At 41.1% G+C, this 15,236-nt stretch overlaps 1 protein-coding gene across 1 annotated transcript in view; it reads right to left on the reverse strand.

The window, feature by feature from the left end:
* STARD13 (StAR related lipid transfer domain containing 13) overlaps positions 1–14,340 on the reverse strand; it is a gene marked incomplete at its 5' end in the record, with an annotated part of 319,233 nt that extends 304,893 nt beyond the window's left edge. Inside the window, one exon of the mRNA XM_080659927.1 lies at positions 14,217–14,340. Within this exon, the coding sequence (XP_080516053.1) occupies positions 14,217–14,340 (124 nt within the window). The remainder of the gene's footprint in view (positions 1–14,216) is intronic.
* Positions 14,341–15,236: the final 896 nt, after the last annotated feature.

Consider the following 15,236-nt stretch of genomic DNA (forward strand, 5'->3'; position numbering starts at 1 on the left):
GATTATGGTGCGGATTCCAGAATCATAAGGATCTCACAGTTATTGCAAGAAATGTGAATTATGCCACTCTCACAAATTTACACAGCTACAAGTAGTAGCTGTGTGCTTCAAACAAGTTACTTAACCCATGCCTTGGTTTCCTCATACATTAAGTGGGGATGGTATTGATACCCAGAATCACTATGTACAATTATGTAGGCTGTGGCCAGCACAGCAAGAAGCCAAAGGGGGGCATGGAGGTTGAAATTCAGCCTAGGCTCCACTAACCCAACCACACCCCCTGGGGCTGCATTTTCTTAGGGGGGAGAACTGTTTTCTAATTGTTTTCTTGTTCATTAGCCTAGAGAGGAAGCCTTTTTTCTAAACAAAAGCAAGTTGCTCTGTGTGCTAACAGTGACCCTGGTAGTGCTTGTCCTGAAGTTTGGCCATCAAATGAGAAAAATTTATTAAATCCTTAGTACAATGCCTAGCATATGATAGAGACTAATGCAGGGTAGCTGTTTATATTATAGTAATCATTAATTCATTCGCTCAACAAGCATTCATTGTGCTCCTTCTGTATCTCAACTTCTATGCTAGGGCAACTGGACTGTCCACAGTGAATAAGACATCCTTTCCCTGCAGGAGATTATGACCTAAGCACAAATACAGATACATGAGGAATTCACTATATTTGACTATTGATATAAGAGACCAGGTCCAGAGTTGTAGGAAGCGGCTATAGGGTTAAGCCTCGGACTGACCTGTTGGCAAAGCCACAAACAAGTCCCAGCTTAGAGGGCACAGCCCTCTTAGTATAATTAAGCTTGACCTTATGACGCCCCCTAGATCCTATCTGGGTAGCTAATAGGCTGTGGGAGGTGCAGCAAGTGCTGCCAAAACAAGTGAAACTCACAAGAATATTGTAACTATGGTGACCACTACCTTGTTTACCTCTGGCTATAAAATAAAGCATCAACTTGCCCTCTGGATTGCTCTCTGTGGCCTCAGCCAGGCACAGGAGATCCACCGAGCCCCAGCTTATTCTCTTTGTCTGTATTTTCTTTAATCCTTCACTGCCCACCCCCCCCCCACCACCACCACCACCCTCAGTCTCACCAAACACTTGGCTGTGCTGGCCAGGCACACAGAGTGATACCTAGAATTTGAATTTCTGATTCTGATGACTGTACCATTAAGGTTTAATTTATTCCTACAAATTTACTATCTATAAAGTAGAAGTTGATAGGGCTCTTTGATTAAAGCTGTTTACATATCTCACACTTCTGTGTTCAGAGCTAAACACACAGAATGGGTTTACCAAGCCACTGTCTCTTGTTTCTTTTTCTATATGGACTACCATCAGTGTCTACCTGGGTGCCAGGGATTGCTGTCAGGCAGGTCTACTTTCTTACAATATGGCCTAGAATCTGCTGATGAGGGACAGAATCTGCCTACTTATTTGTGTTACTATTCAGAACTACAAATACATTCTTGTTTGAAGTAGCTTAAAAACAAATAACAATTCATATGCTCTTTTAATTTAATTACCCAGAAAAAACTTTGCATTAAATAATGAACTTAACTTTCAAACAAAGGAAAATGTCTTTTTTTACATTACTAAATGAGGATACCTATGCACAACTTCCATTAGCAAAGGGATATTTAATCTATGTAATTTCTGAGACTAATCTCTGGTCAGCTTTTGTGTTCTTCACCAAAAGAGATGGATGTAATAACAAAATAAAATGTTGGCAGATATGTACTGGAAATCCCTGGTGATAAATAATAGGTTTTATTACTACTTCTCCTAATTTCCTTTTCTGAGTAAGTACCCCTAGGTAAAGCCTACACAGGAAATATCCTTAATGATTTTAATAGCAGTTGTTTAATAAAATTAATCTATTATGGCTATTGCAAATAAATTTTTAATTAAGAAACAGCTTAATTACGTTCTCAAAACAAGCCTTGAATCTGAAAATCTAGCCTTCCAAAAGTTGTAATTTGTCCCAATCTCCTTTTATATGTAAGCACTGCAATACTTGAAAAAAGAAACAAATAAAATATTTGCTTCAATATATGTAAATAACAAAAATATAGTCATTATAGCTCTGTAAACAGCAGTAGTAGTGTTATTGCCTTATTTCATAAAGATCCTGTGACTTTACACATTAGTTTTATCTTACACAGTCAGATCCTGTGACTTTACACATTACTTTTATCTTACTTAATTAACCAATGAAAGTGAACTTACAAATCAAGGCACGATTCTACAAGAGGCTGGATGAAGGCCCAGCTATATCATTTTCCAGGCCTAGAACAAAATAAAAAATATGAGCCCTCCATTTAATAATTATTAATAACTAGAAGCCCAGTGCACGATTTTGTGCATGGGTGGGGTCCCTCAGCCTGGCTAGCGATCGGAACTCGTCTTGCCCAGTCCCAATCAGGCCAATTGGGGCCAGGAGGTTGGCCAGCCACCCTAATTGGGGCTGGCCGACCAGGGGTAGGGGCCACGGGAGGTTGGTCGGCCGCAGGAGGTTGGCTGTGGGAGTGCACTGACCACCAGGGGGCAGCTCCTGCATTGAGCATCTGCCACGTGGTGTTCAGTGCACATCATAGCCACCGGTTGACTAGTTGTAACAGTCACTTAGGCTTTTATATATATAGATATCACGATGGTAACAACAGAGCATTAAACCAAGTGCAGGACCCTTCTGAGCCCTGTCTGAGTGTGGTATAGCCCAAAGACTGTTGAGATGCTATAGGTCTGTGCAGGTCCTGGACTCCTAGCTTTTCCCCCTTCCTTCTTCCTTCTCCAATTCTGCAGATGTAGTTCTACTAGTAAATAAAAGAAAGTACCAGTTATAAGTTGCTGCTGTTAATAAAGGCTAGGTAACCAAAGCTGCATGGGGAATGACACTGGTAGGTATATTTCTGAGGTTCTTACCTTTCTCTGTCAGAATGTCCTATAAAATGCACACAGAAAGGATACTACTAGTAAAAGACTTAGGACATTTAGTTTCCTTTGGATGCATGGACTTGTTTTATAGACTCACTAGAGACCCAGTGCATGAATTCATGCACCAGTGGGGTCCCTAGGCCTAGCCTGTGGGACCAGGCAGAAACCAGCTCTCTGACATCCCCTGAGGGGTCCCGGATTGTGACAGGGTGCTGGCCAGGCCAAGGGACCCCATCGGTGCACAATTGGGGCTGGAGAGGGACCGCAGGAGGGCTCCAGGGCATGTCCAGCCTGTCTCGCTCAGTCCCCGATCAACTGGACCCCAGGAGCAAGCTAACCTACTGGTTGGAGCGTCTGCCCCCTGGTGGTCAGTGCACATCATAACAAGCAGTTGAGCGGCCTTAGCATATCATTAGCATATTATGCTTTGATTGGTTGAACGGACAACTGGACGATCGGACACTTACCATATTAGGCTTTTATTATATAGGATTGATCTTTAAGCTAAATGGGGCCTAGAGATTAGTCCAAATTCTCTCATTTTAATTAGGTCTACATCAAATCCCATTTAGGCCAAGGACATGGAAATAGATTTTTGGTTGCACAGCTCTAAAGATGATGGTGATTTTGATGAACAAGTCATAATTGATGACCTTTCAGAAAGATGAAATGTTAGTATAATGAATGATTCATGCTATAATGCTAATGTATTTACACAAGATGCTGCCAACCATATGAAGTATTTGATTGATTTATTTTTTATCCCAGTCAGAGCAAAGAGAGTGAGGTTACTGTCTGAGCACTTGGAAATCCCTGAACATGGGGTCTACAATGGGTTCATAAAATATGAGAACAAGGCAGATGAATCCAGGTTTGAAGAAGGTGGGTGATTTAAGGCTGGAGTTAAAAGCATTGTTTTACCAAGGAATATGTCTTTTCTGCTTTATTCTCCACTGTTGTGTTTTTTTTTTTTATAAATAAACTCTTATCCAGTGTTTATTATGGGCCAGACATGATGCCAAATGCTTTAAAAATATTAACTCATTTAATCCTCATAACAACCCTATAAGTTAAGTACTATGCTTATACTCCTTTTTAAAGATGAGGAAAAAGAAACATTGAGATTAATTATGTTGCCCAAGGACACACTGCTTAAGTGGTGGAGGCAGGATTCAAACCCATGTAGTCTTGGGTCCAGTAGATGCTCTTAACCAGTAGATCATGATGCCATGTCTGTAATCTTCCATCATGCCCAATGCCACTAACCCCACTCTCCTCTCCATGGTTGTATGAACCAAAAGTAAGGCAATATGCATTTACTACACAGGGCAGTCTATGGTCCTAACAATGTAGCCATAGCTGTGGCAAATATTTATATCAACATTATGACTGAATTGATGATAATTTCACAGATACTAATTACCATTACACAGTTATAATTGTATACATATGATACTATCTCAAATAGCTTCAATCCCTCTTCCTATAGTGCTACTCTAAAGGATTATGAGTAGCACTATATAATGGTGAAAGAGGGATTGAAGCTATTTGAGATAGTATCATATCTAAAAGGATTTTTCTTTTATCATTATTGCTTTGATTGAGATTTAAGAACTAGAAATCAAACACTTAGCACAAAGTTTCTCTTCTTTCTTCCTGGAAAGAATAAAATAAGGCAATGGTTGAAATATGTAAAAGCTTTTGTTTGGTTTATTTTCACTCTAACAATTGCCTTTTTTATGTCTATTGCTTATGAAGTCTTTTTGGGAACTAAAATAAATATGTAATTTATTTACAAGACTGTGGCTAGGAAAGTGCAATCCATCATTGGTTTTGGAGAGTTCTGTGATCAATACAACTCAGTGTCAGGCAAGAGGGAAGCACTATCCTGCTATTTCTGTGACTTCACTGTGACAATCCTTGCATTTTCATGCAGCGGTACTTTAGTATAACTGACACTGTTACACCTCCCAGATATTCAATCAAATATTTGTATTTTTAGGATATTATTCTAATGATAAATATCAAATTTAGAAAGCACTTTCTGAACCTGGAAATGTTTCCATTTTATCCAGTTGGAGAGAGGATAAGCAGCATATGATAAAACAATCCAATTTAATGTCATTTCTAGTAAATATATTAATTTTCAGGATGTTGCAGAACCATTATCTCTATTGTTCATTTAATTTCCTGTATCAAAAGGAGAAAGAAGTATTCAATTCAACAAACACATTATACCATAATGGCAAATAGATGAAACATTATGTATCACACCAAATAAATGAACCATAGGATTCTGAAGTTTTTGTTTGAGATAAAAATGTTACTAAAGAAATATTTTGCCTGAGAATGTAAGATGGCTTGACACAGCAGATTTGCAAATACAATATTATGTAGTCATGACACATTCTATAGTGTCCTTTGAAATTTCTGGAAGTGCTCTATTTCTAGTTACATAGAAGAGTTAAGTGATTTAAGCAGCATAATAAAATTTGTGTCCTTTGTCAGGATAAAACCACAATACTAAATTAATATCCTGCACTATAGTCCCAACATGTTTTGACAAGGATGCTGTTTCATAGCTCAATAAATACTTATTGACTAACTACAAACATGACAAAAATGTTTATCACTTGACTATTTTATGACTAAACATTTAAAGATCTGAAAAAAAAAAAAGCTCAGGAATAATGCTTTCAAAATACTTTTGTTTTCATTTTGCAATGTCACTAAACTTGCAAAAGGGCAGAATAGAAATACACTGTTAGATGAACTCCCAGAAAAATACAAGGTCTCTAAGCAATTTTTTTTCTGTATAAGTTGTTTTGTTCAATATAAGATATAAAAAGTACAAAGGAGGTGTGTATATTAATTTCATAGGCTCCAAGTCTAAATGATAAAATTTGTGACTGGCAAAAAATTGTACCAAATAGACTTCTTAGGGAAATCTAGCTAACAAGGTTTGTGTTTCTTATTCAGAATAACCTACCACCAGCAACCAATGAACATCATCCTTTCTTTACTCTAGTTTCAGGAGGAAATTGTGTTAATTCCAAGGGTTAGCCAGTATATTTGCAGAGAGCTTAGGCAAAATTTAAGTTATGTTCCTTGCCAACACGAACATTTAAAATACTGTTGCCTATTTTTCACTGAGAAATTTCCCTTCATTCAACCCTGTTATAAGCTACCAAATAAATAATAAATCTGTCACAAAAGATTATTCAATACAGCACTACTATTGTTCTATCATAAGAATGCTGAATTATTTTAAAATATATTTTTTATAGTTGATAGTATTACAGATATCTCCCAAGAACACTGAATTTAGTAACAGTATTAGTATTTTTCTAATTCCCCAGAAACTTACCATGGGTATAGTACAGGGTTGTACAGAAGTAGGTTTACAGTTGTTTGTATGAAAAATAATACAATAATTAATACATGATAATACAAGAATGAGATCTGTGTTTCCCATACTCACAACTGTAAACCTACTTTTACTCCACCCTGTATATATACTAGTAATTCACACCTTACTATTGTGCTGTAAATAAAACAGGTTCTAGGAGTTGGTTCTTGGGGTATTCCTTTTATCTATATACTAGAGGCCTGGTGCATGAAATTCCTGCACTGGGGGTGCGGGGAGAGTCCCTTAGCCTGGCTTGTGCCCTCTCACAGTCCAGCACCCCTCGGGGGATGTCTTGGCAGCCAGTGAGGAGCCCAAATCGGAGTCAGGTGCCACACTGCTCGCAATCATTTTGGCCTGCTGCTCCTGCTGCTGCCACTCGGTAGTGCTACTGTGGAGTTGGGAGAGGCTCCTGCCACCACAGCTGTGCTCATTCACTGTGAGCCTGGTTTTTGGCTGAGTGGCGCTTCCCCTGTAGGAGCACACTGACCACCAGGGGGGCAGTTCCTGCATTGAGTGCCTGCCCCCTGGTGGTTAGTACACATCATAGTGATGGGTCATTCTGGTTGTTCCACCGTAATGGTTGCCTAGGCTTTTATAAATATACTAGTGGCCCGGTGCACGAAATTCATTCACAGAGGGGGCGGTTCCCTCAGCCCAGCCTGTACCCTCTCCAATCAGGGACCCCTTGGGGGACATCCTTCTCGCAATCTGGGACCACTGGCTCCTAACCGTTCACCTGCCTGCCTGCCTGATCGCCCCTAACTGCATCTGCTTGCCTGATCACCCCTAACTGCCCTCCCTTGCCGGCCTGATCTTGCCCCCAACTGCCCTCTCCTGCCAGCCTGGTTGCCCCCAACTGCCCTCCCCTGCCAGCCTGATCTCATCCCCAACTGCCCTCTCCTGCCAGCCTGGTTGCCCCCAACTGCCCTCCCCTACCGACCTGATCTCATCCCCAACTGCCCTCCCCTGCCAGCCTGATCTCACCCCCAAAGGCCCTCCCCTCCTGGCCTGATCTTGCCCCCAATGGCCCTCCCCTACCGACCTGATCTTGCCCCCAATGGCCCTCCCCTGCCAGCCTGATCTCGCCCCCAACTGCCCTCCTCTGCTGGCCAATTTGGTTCTGATTGGCCAGTTTCTATGCCAGTCAGCGTCTCTGGGCCTATCAACTGGGCTTGATCAGAAAGGTGGGGCTGATCAGCAACCCCGGTGGAGGCCTGGAGAGAAATGGACACAGGGCTGCTGGCCAGGCTCTGAGGGAAAGAGAGAGGCAAGTGCTGGTCAAAAGCTGCCTCAGACACTACAGATCAGCCTCTACTTCTCTCTTCAGGTCTCTTTCCCGACCTGATTCAAAGCCCCCTCAGCAGTCACTGCCTCAGTAGTCAGCGCTGGGTCACCATGGCAACTCAGTGTTGACTTCCGGATGGTCAGCCTTTGGTCCTGATCGATTGTTACACCCTGGCTCTTTATTATAGAGATAGATAGTCTTTTCCTAAGTATTCAATCCAGTCCAGTCACCCCCAAATTTATCTCTTTCCTCCTAAATCTATACTTGGAAATACAACTCATTGACTTGTACTTTTGGATGTCCAATAGGCATCTGTGCCCTAATTTGGCCAAAGGAAAACACCTCACTCCAAAAAAACAGTTCTGTTCATAATTACAACATGCAAATCTTCCAGTTGTCCCCATCTCAGCCCATGGCACTACAAACCTAGGATCCCTTGATCCCTCACCTCCAGCAACCAATCGGTCAGCATCGCTGTCTCCACTTCCAAGACATATTCCAAATCTGTCCCTTTCTCTCCATTTCCATCACTGTCACCCTAGTCCATGTCACTGTTTCTATCTCACCTGGACTACTACAGTGGTAATTTATTTGGGTCTTATCACTCCTTGGCTTAAAATTCTTTGCTTCATATTTCACATAGAACCAAATCCAAACTTTTTGCTTTGGCAACAAGGTCCAATCTGATTTTATAATCTGACCCAACCCATACTTGTGACACCTCCTACCAGCAACTCGTACCACCTTTTTTCATCATTCTCTGGATACACTGGCCTTTTTATTTCAGTACCTGTGAGACATCAAGCTCATTCCAACCACACTTAAGCAAAAATTTTTCATGGGGGTTTAGAATATGCCTCATACTAGACACACACTTCTGTGAGTTATCATATGATTATTATGTAAATCATTGGTTTTCAAACTGGACTTCCCATTGAAATATCTCTGGAACTTTAAAAATGCCGATCTTCAGCCCCCATCTGAACTCAATCCAAATCTCTGGGAAGCAGCCAGGGCATTCATATTTCTTAAAGGCTTCAGATGATTCTACATGCAGCTAAGGTTCAGAACCCTGATATGTGATGTGCTCTCCTTCTCTGATTTTAACTGTATATTTACTTGACTTGAATTTTTTTTGTTATTGTTAATATAGATCACATTTATATGTACTCCTATTTCAAGAAATGCTAAAAAAAAAAGAAATCCTGACAAAGTAGGATGGCCTGTTTTTATACAGTAAAGTGATAATAATAAAAAAAAAAAAGGTGGTACTATGAAATACATGAAAAGGATCAGCTAGTATCATTCTATACTTTTTGATATCATGGAATACAGTTAGATTTTTAAAAATATTTTTATTGATTTTAGAGATGAAGGGAGAGGAAGAGAGAGATAGAAACATCAATGATGAGAGAGAATCATTGATCGGCTGCCTCCTGCATGCCCTCATCCTGCAACTTGGGCATGTGCCCTTGACCAGAATCAAACCCGGGACCTTTCAGTCCTCAGCCAATGCTCTATCCATTGAGCCAAACCAGCTAGAGCCACAATTGGAGTTTGATAAGGAAATTTTTATAGCCTATGTTCTATTCTTGATCCTATTGTGCATTAAAGTCCCAATCTCATATTTACATCACATAAAAGGATGCTACTGTTGACTTTAAGACTGAATGAACCTGTTTTAACATGACAAGAACTCACTGAATTTTGGTGGAATTTGTGTTTCTTGCAAAACTTAAATTTTTCAGTATTTTAAGTTAGTTCAGCGATTTTCAACTGGTGTGCTGCAAGAGTTTTTAAAACATGTAATACCTGACTATTTACTCAGGGGCACTAGTACCTTTTTTCCTTTAGATTGTCAAATTAAAGAATGATAACAGCCAACACAATAATAGCTGTCTGGTGTGAATGAATCAAAATTATACCTATTTTTTGTCAAGGCAGCAAAAACTATTAATATGTTTTTTATAATATATTTTTGGTATGCCTCAGAATTTTAGTAATTGGTTTATGTGTGCCATGAGATGAAAAAAGATGAAAATCACTGAGTTAGTTTATTCTTGGCAGCAATATAATTCTTGTGTCTAAGATAAGTTATTTAAAATAAGACTATAAAATACATCAGGAGACTTGGACATCAATTAGTTCATAAGCTACCTAAATATTTGTATATGAGTATAGAAGAATCAAATATATGGATTAAATTTTCATTAAAATGCAGTAGGGATTTAAAATAAATGAGCAGAAAGCTTTAGAAAACTCGTTTTTATTTTTTCAGAGCTTAACTTTTGAAAAATAGTTCAGACTTCTTACAAAATACCAAAAGCTAAAGGGTATGTTTATGCCTAGAGAATTTTAATGATGTTCTAAAAGCTAAGAATTATCACCAAGGATGACTGATTAGGGATCTAGGGGAGCCAAGAGAACCTGTCTCTCACCCACCTTGGAAAAAACCTGCATTTAAGCTTTATGACAGCATCTCATTCTTGCAGTCCTAGGCTTCTTGTATCAATGGCAGTGGGCAGGACATACTCTACAGGGGCTCTGATAAGCTAGAAGTATGACTATCAGTTCCCAGTCTCTATAAACCATATACTGCCCAGCCCAATAGGATGATGAAGGGACAAGTTCTTTTAGGTGTCAGGCTTGTCTCTATCACTCCAGGAGAAAAGGAAGAACAGACAACTCAGTTAACTTTGTTCTTCATTTTTAAACTAACTGCAGGTGACAGAGAACCTTACAGAAAGGATTTGAGGTCCAGGTGTCCCCACAAAGCCTATGGAGGAGGCAGTGTGGTATAACAGAAAATGAGTACAGATGGCCCTTGACTTCTGACAACTTGAATTAGAATCTTGCTTTGAACACTAAGTTTGTCATCTAGGGAATAAGCAACCATTATTACAATAATCAATATTGAGATAATAGGTGAGAAAAACTCTTGCTGACCCTTATGGGGATTAGAGTCTTGGGAAGTTAATAAGTATGCATTGGCAAAAAAAAATGCCACAATCTGATGAAAATTTAGCAGCTACTACAGAATTGGAAAGCCCAAGAGCTCCCAGTATTAGGTTTTTTAAAAATATATTTTATTGATTTTTTACAGAGAGGAAGGGAGAGTGATAGAGAGTTAGAAACATCGATGAGAGAGAAACATTAGTCATCTGCCTCCTGCACACCTCCCACTGGAGATGTGCCCACAATCAAGTTACATGCCCTTGACCGGAATTGAACCTGGGACTCTTCAGTCCGCAGGCTGACGCTCTATCCACTGAGCCAAACCAATTAGGACTCAGTATTAGTCATTTGTTAAATAATAGCTCCCTTTTAAACTTGTGTAATGAAATGAACAAATTCAAGCATCATTCAGATCTTATCCTTCTATTGGTTTCATTATTTGTGTCATTGTGACATATGTTCAGAAATGCTTTTTGCAATTATGTATAATCCCTTCCTTTCTATGCATGGCCACAAAGCACAGAAATCCACAGGTTACATTGTGTTTAAACAGTTCTACTTCTTGTCTCTCTGTTTCTTTGACAAGATAGCCTTTCATGAAGAGAAGTCAGAGTGAGTTAGAATAAGGATTTCTTTCCTAGGGATGTACAAAAAGCAAAAAGAGAGAATCAAATAACCTTCAGAACTCTCTAGACAACAAACACAAATTTGTTATAAAGCACTTTGAACACTGTTCTATTGACTAAAGATAATAAGAAGACAATTTTAAGGAAATTAAAAAGTCCCAGCACAAAACTTTTATCTGATAGAAAATGATTTTTTTAAAAGTTAATAGCCTCATATCATCTCGATCAGTGGGGGAGGAGGGTGTACATTCATATTATAGTTGGTTATTCTGATATTGTGAATTAACCCATAAAAAGAACACTTTTACAAATGAAGAATACTTAGACCTAGAATTGATGCCAACATTAATACCTTAAGTATTTCAATGTCTCATGGCCAAAGTTCCATATTTCAGCTACCTTAGCAAGAAAACTCCAAAAAATCAATTTGCATCTAAAAGCTCCTTCATGGAGTTGGCTTGGTTTCTGTGGCAAGCATCCCAGCTGGCTTAAAGAAGCAGAAGGAAGCCTGCTTCACAGAGGATTGTTTGGTCCCAGATGAATAACCTGCTGGCATCTGCTGTTAGCAGAGTGGTAAGCAGATTATTGGTAAGCAGATATTTATATTCTGATCAAACATTTTAAAAACTCATACTGCCAATTAAAAAAAATAACTGCACTATTCTTGGAGAACTCTTATATTTATCATTCTGAAACCACTTTTAGCCTTAATTTCTACATATTCATAATCTTAAAATCTGTATCTATAGTTCATTTCCCAGAATCAAAACTTTTTCTCTTCACTGCCTTAATTAAACTGCAATGTCTACAATCCATGTGAATAAGTGGCTTTCCTGGATAATCTCAGTGGTTTTAAGACTTTACATTACAGTCTCTTCCTTCCCAGATTTCCTTTTGAAAAAGACAGTGCTGCAGTCCTCTTTGACCTCAGCTTCTATAAAAACCGACCATAGCTTTGGCAACCGTCCTGGAAAGACTTCTTGTTTCCTGAAGATCCATTGATTTAACAAATCTAGCAAACTTAAATAACAGAAGCTATGAAAGAGACACTTGCAGTAAGCATTCTGAAGTTATGAAGCAACAAAAGTTTACTAGACCACAAAAATTTCTCTAACACCATCTATCATGTAGATTATACAATTTAGCACAATAATAGGGAAAGCTATTAACTGGCATGAATTGAGGTCTGCAATACACATACAGGTCTTTAAAAATCAACAGTCAAAACTACTGAGTTACCACAACTTATTTCTGGGTCCAGAGAGAAAAAAAAATATTTTTTTTTTATTTTTTAGATGCTTACTAAATGAGGCCACTCTGTTGGAGAGAAAATGTGGAATTAACTTCTTATGATGATTACATTGAGTGTTGGAATTATCTGTAATCACTACTTCTAATTTGACCGAATAGGTTGATAAGGACCTAGTACTCAAGGAGATGCAGGGGTCCTCAAACTTTTTAAACAGCGGGCCAGTTCACTGTCCCTCAGACCGTTGGAGGGCCGGACTATAGTTTTTTTTAAAAAAAAACAACTATGAACAAATTCCTATGCGCACTGCGGGCCCGGTACGAGTCGGCTGCTAAGCAGGATAGGCAGCGGCACCTGGCGGGCCAGATAAATGTCCTCGGTGGGCCGCATGTGGCCCGCGGGCCGTAGTTTGAGGACGCCTGAATAGAGACTCTAGGCATCAACTGCCAGAGGCTGTGAAGTTGATGGGATGAGGTGCCTGCATGGGTGAAAGGTCAGCACATCTAGCAAACCATTTCTACAGTTCTACAATGAGGGAAAAGGGGAGGACCCCAGAGACGGTAATGTGTCTCTTTTCACCTCTGGCATCTCTTCCCTCTGTCCAGGGTTCATACCTTCTTCTTCTCAAGAACTCTTTTCTACCCCTGTGGTCACTGACCAACTCAGAAGATATAGTTGGAGCGATGAGAGGCAACAAGGTCTAGAGACTCCACTTGTGGAGTCTCAGGGCCCTTCCAAGCACACTTACCCCAATTCCTGAAACATCTTCCAGAAGCTAGTACTTGGGTAAAGTGGTCCTAAGTCTCACTCACACTGCCTAGTAACTCTTCTGTGCAGTAGGTCCACTTTCCCTTAATAGGGCAGGTGTGATGTAGTGACTAACCAGATTTAAAGCCCCAGCTAGGGCTCTAAGAAGAGTCAGACCACTCCCTACATCTGTGGCACCACAAGCAAATGGTTCCATGAAACATGAACAGAAATAAGGCCACAATGTGCAGGCCAGGGGAGGTGATCAGGAGGGGGCTGGCATTCTGACTTAAGCAAGGAATTTTAAGGATCTCTTGGCTCCCAACAATCATCTCTTCCCTTCCCCGGATTCATAGGCAATGGATTCCAAAAGGAAAACCCTCTTTTGTAACCTCAAAGTGAGGAGAGCCTGATCCACAGCAGGTGATATAGTTGTGGGTAGCTACTTGCACTAACAAGGATCCACCTGTCCTTTCCCAAATCCTACACACAAATGTCTGGTCTCCCAGAGTGTGGGATATGCTCCTTAGCCTTCTCTTCATTCTCCCTCCCACACACGCAATGGACATATTCCATGCGGAAAAGGCAACGTTGGGAGAGGGGCAGCCCTCCTGGAGGGCCACTAGGGCTGCTTACTCAATCATTCAGCGGGTTGAGGTGGCTAGCAACAAAGCAGCAGCCAGCCCAGATGAAGTGGCCCCCTTCAGCAAGGCTCGCCTGGGCACCTCTGCCCCGGCTCCCAGCCTCGCGCAGCGCCCAGCCAGGCTGTCGGTGCAGGCGCCGGGCAAAGCTCACACCCATAGGGCGCGCGGGTCGTGCAGCAGGCGGACGCTCTGGGACACTGGGGAGGGTGTGCGCACGGCCTGCTCGACCCAACCCCAGGCTCTGAACCCTGTAGGGGTTGGGGGGTGGGGTCGTAAAGCGGTGGCCGGACTGTGGGCCGGAGCAGGCGACCGGGTTGCGACTCCTCCCGCCCCTGTGGGTGCGGAGTCTTGAGCACCGACCTGCCAGCCTTCTCTCCCGGACGTTTTTCCACAGTAGATCCCAGGCTCTGGCTGTGGAGTCCCTCAACTGCTCACTGATGGACCGCCTTAGCTGCGTTTGGAAAGGTTTCCGTCTGCTGGTCATTTTAGATCCGTCTTCATAACTACCCGCGGGCTCACCACCGCCACTCCCTCGTGGCTGCAGCTCAGACTCCAGGCGACTTGAGAGTCCAGATGCAGGACTAGGACTGAGGTCTCAGGATCCGCCTCCGGCGCGACCTGGTGGGTGGGCGGCTGGTGCTGGGCCTGAACGCTGTGCCACAGAGTGCCCTGAGGTTATACTCTGAGCTCCTTCAACCGCTCTAGCTCTACTCCTTTCCCACTTTCCCGACTGTCCGCCAGCTCCTCCACTTCCCTTGCTTCCTTTCCCTCCCCCTCTCTCCCAACTGTCTAGCGCCCCACTCCTTCCCAGGGAGTTCTGTGTCCCTCCCTCCGTCCCTCTCTAGCCTAAACCTGACAGCCTGGTCCCAAGGACCCCGCTTACGGAGTTTCCATTCCATTTTCAATTTCCTTCAGAGATCAGGGGCTGTACCTTATTCCTCCCATTTCTTGGTAGTTTCTATTTTTTGGTCTTAGAAACTTCCACCATCACAACCATACAAAAATGTTAAACCATGTCATAACTAGTGCTATAATAACTCATATATTTCCTGAAATCAGCCACTCAGTTTTGGAGGATTTTATTGGAGTATAGTGTGGGTCCTCTAGTATTATATATTAATTTTTCCTGGTTTCATCAATTAAATAATAATCTGGCTGAAATCTATAATCAAATTTAGATGGCTTAGAGAATCAAAATATAACTATAGTTTGGTCATTCTGTAGGAGGATAATAACATGTAAATATTAAGGTCAAACCATGGGATCCTACAGAAAGTAAATTTCTATGCTCTGGTAAAGCATTAAAATCTGTATGCAGTTTGAAAAGTATTATGGAAAAAAAAAAACTAAATCTGAAAAAGGAATTTTAAGGTATTTTAG

This window comes from Plecotus auritus (genome assembly GCF_963455305.1).
Source record: "Plecotus auritus genome assembly, chromosome: 3".
NCBI lineage: Eukaryota > Metazoa > Chordata > Mammalia > Chiroptera > Vespertilionidae > Plecotus > Plecotus auritus.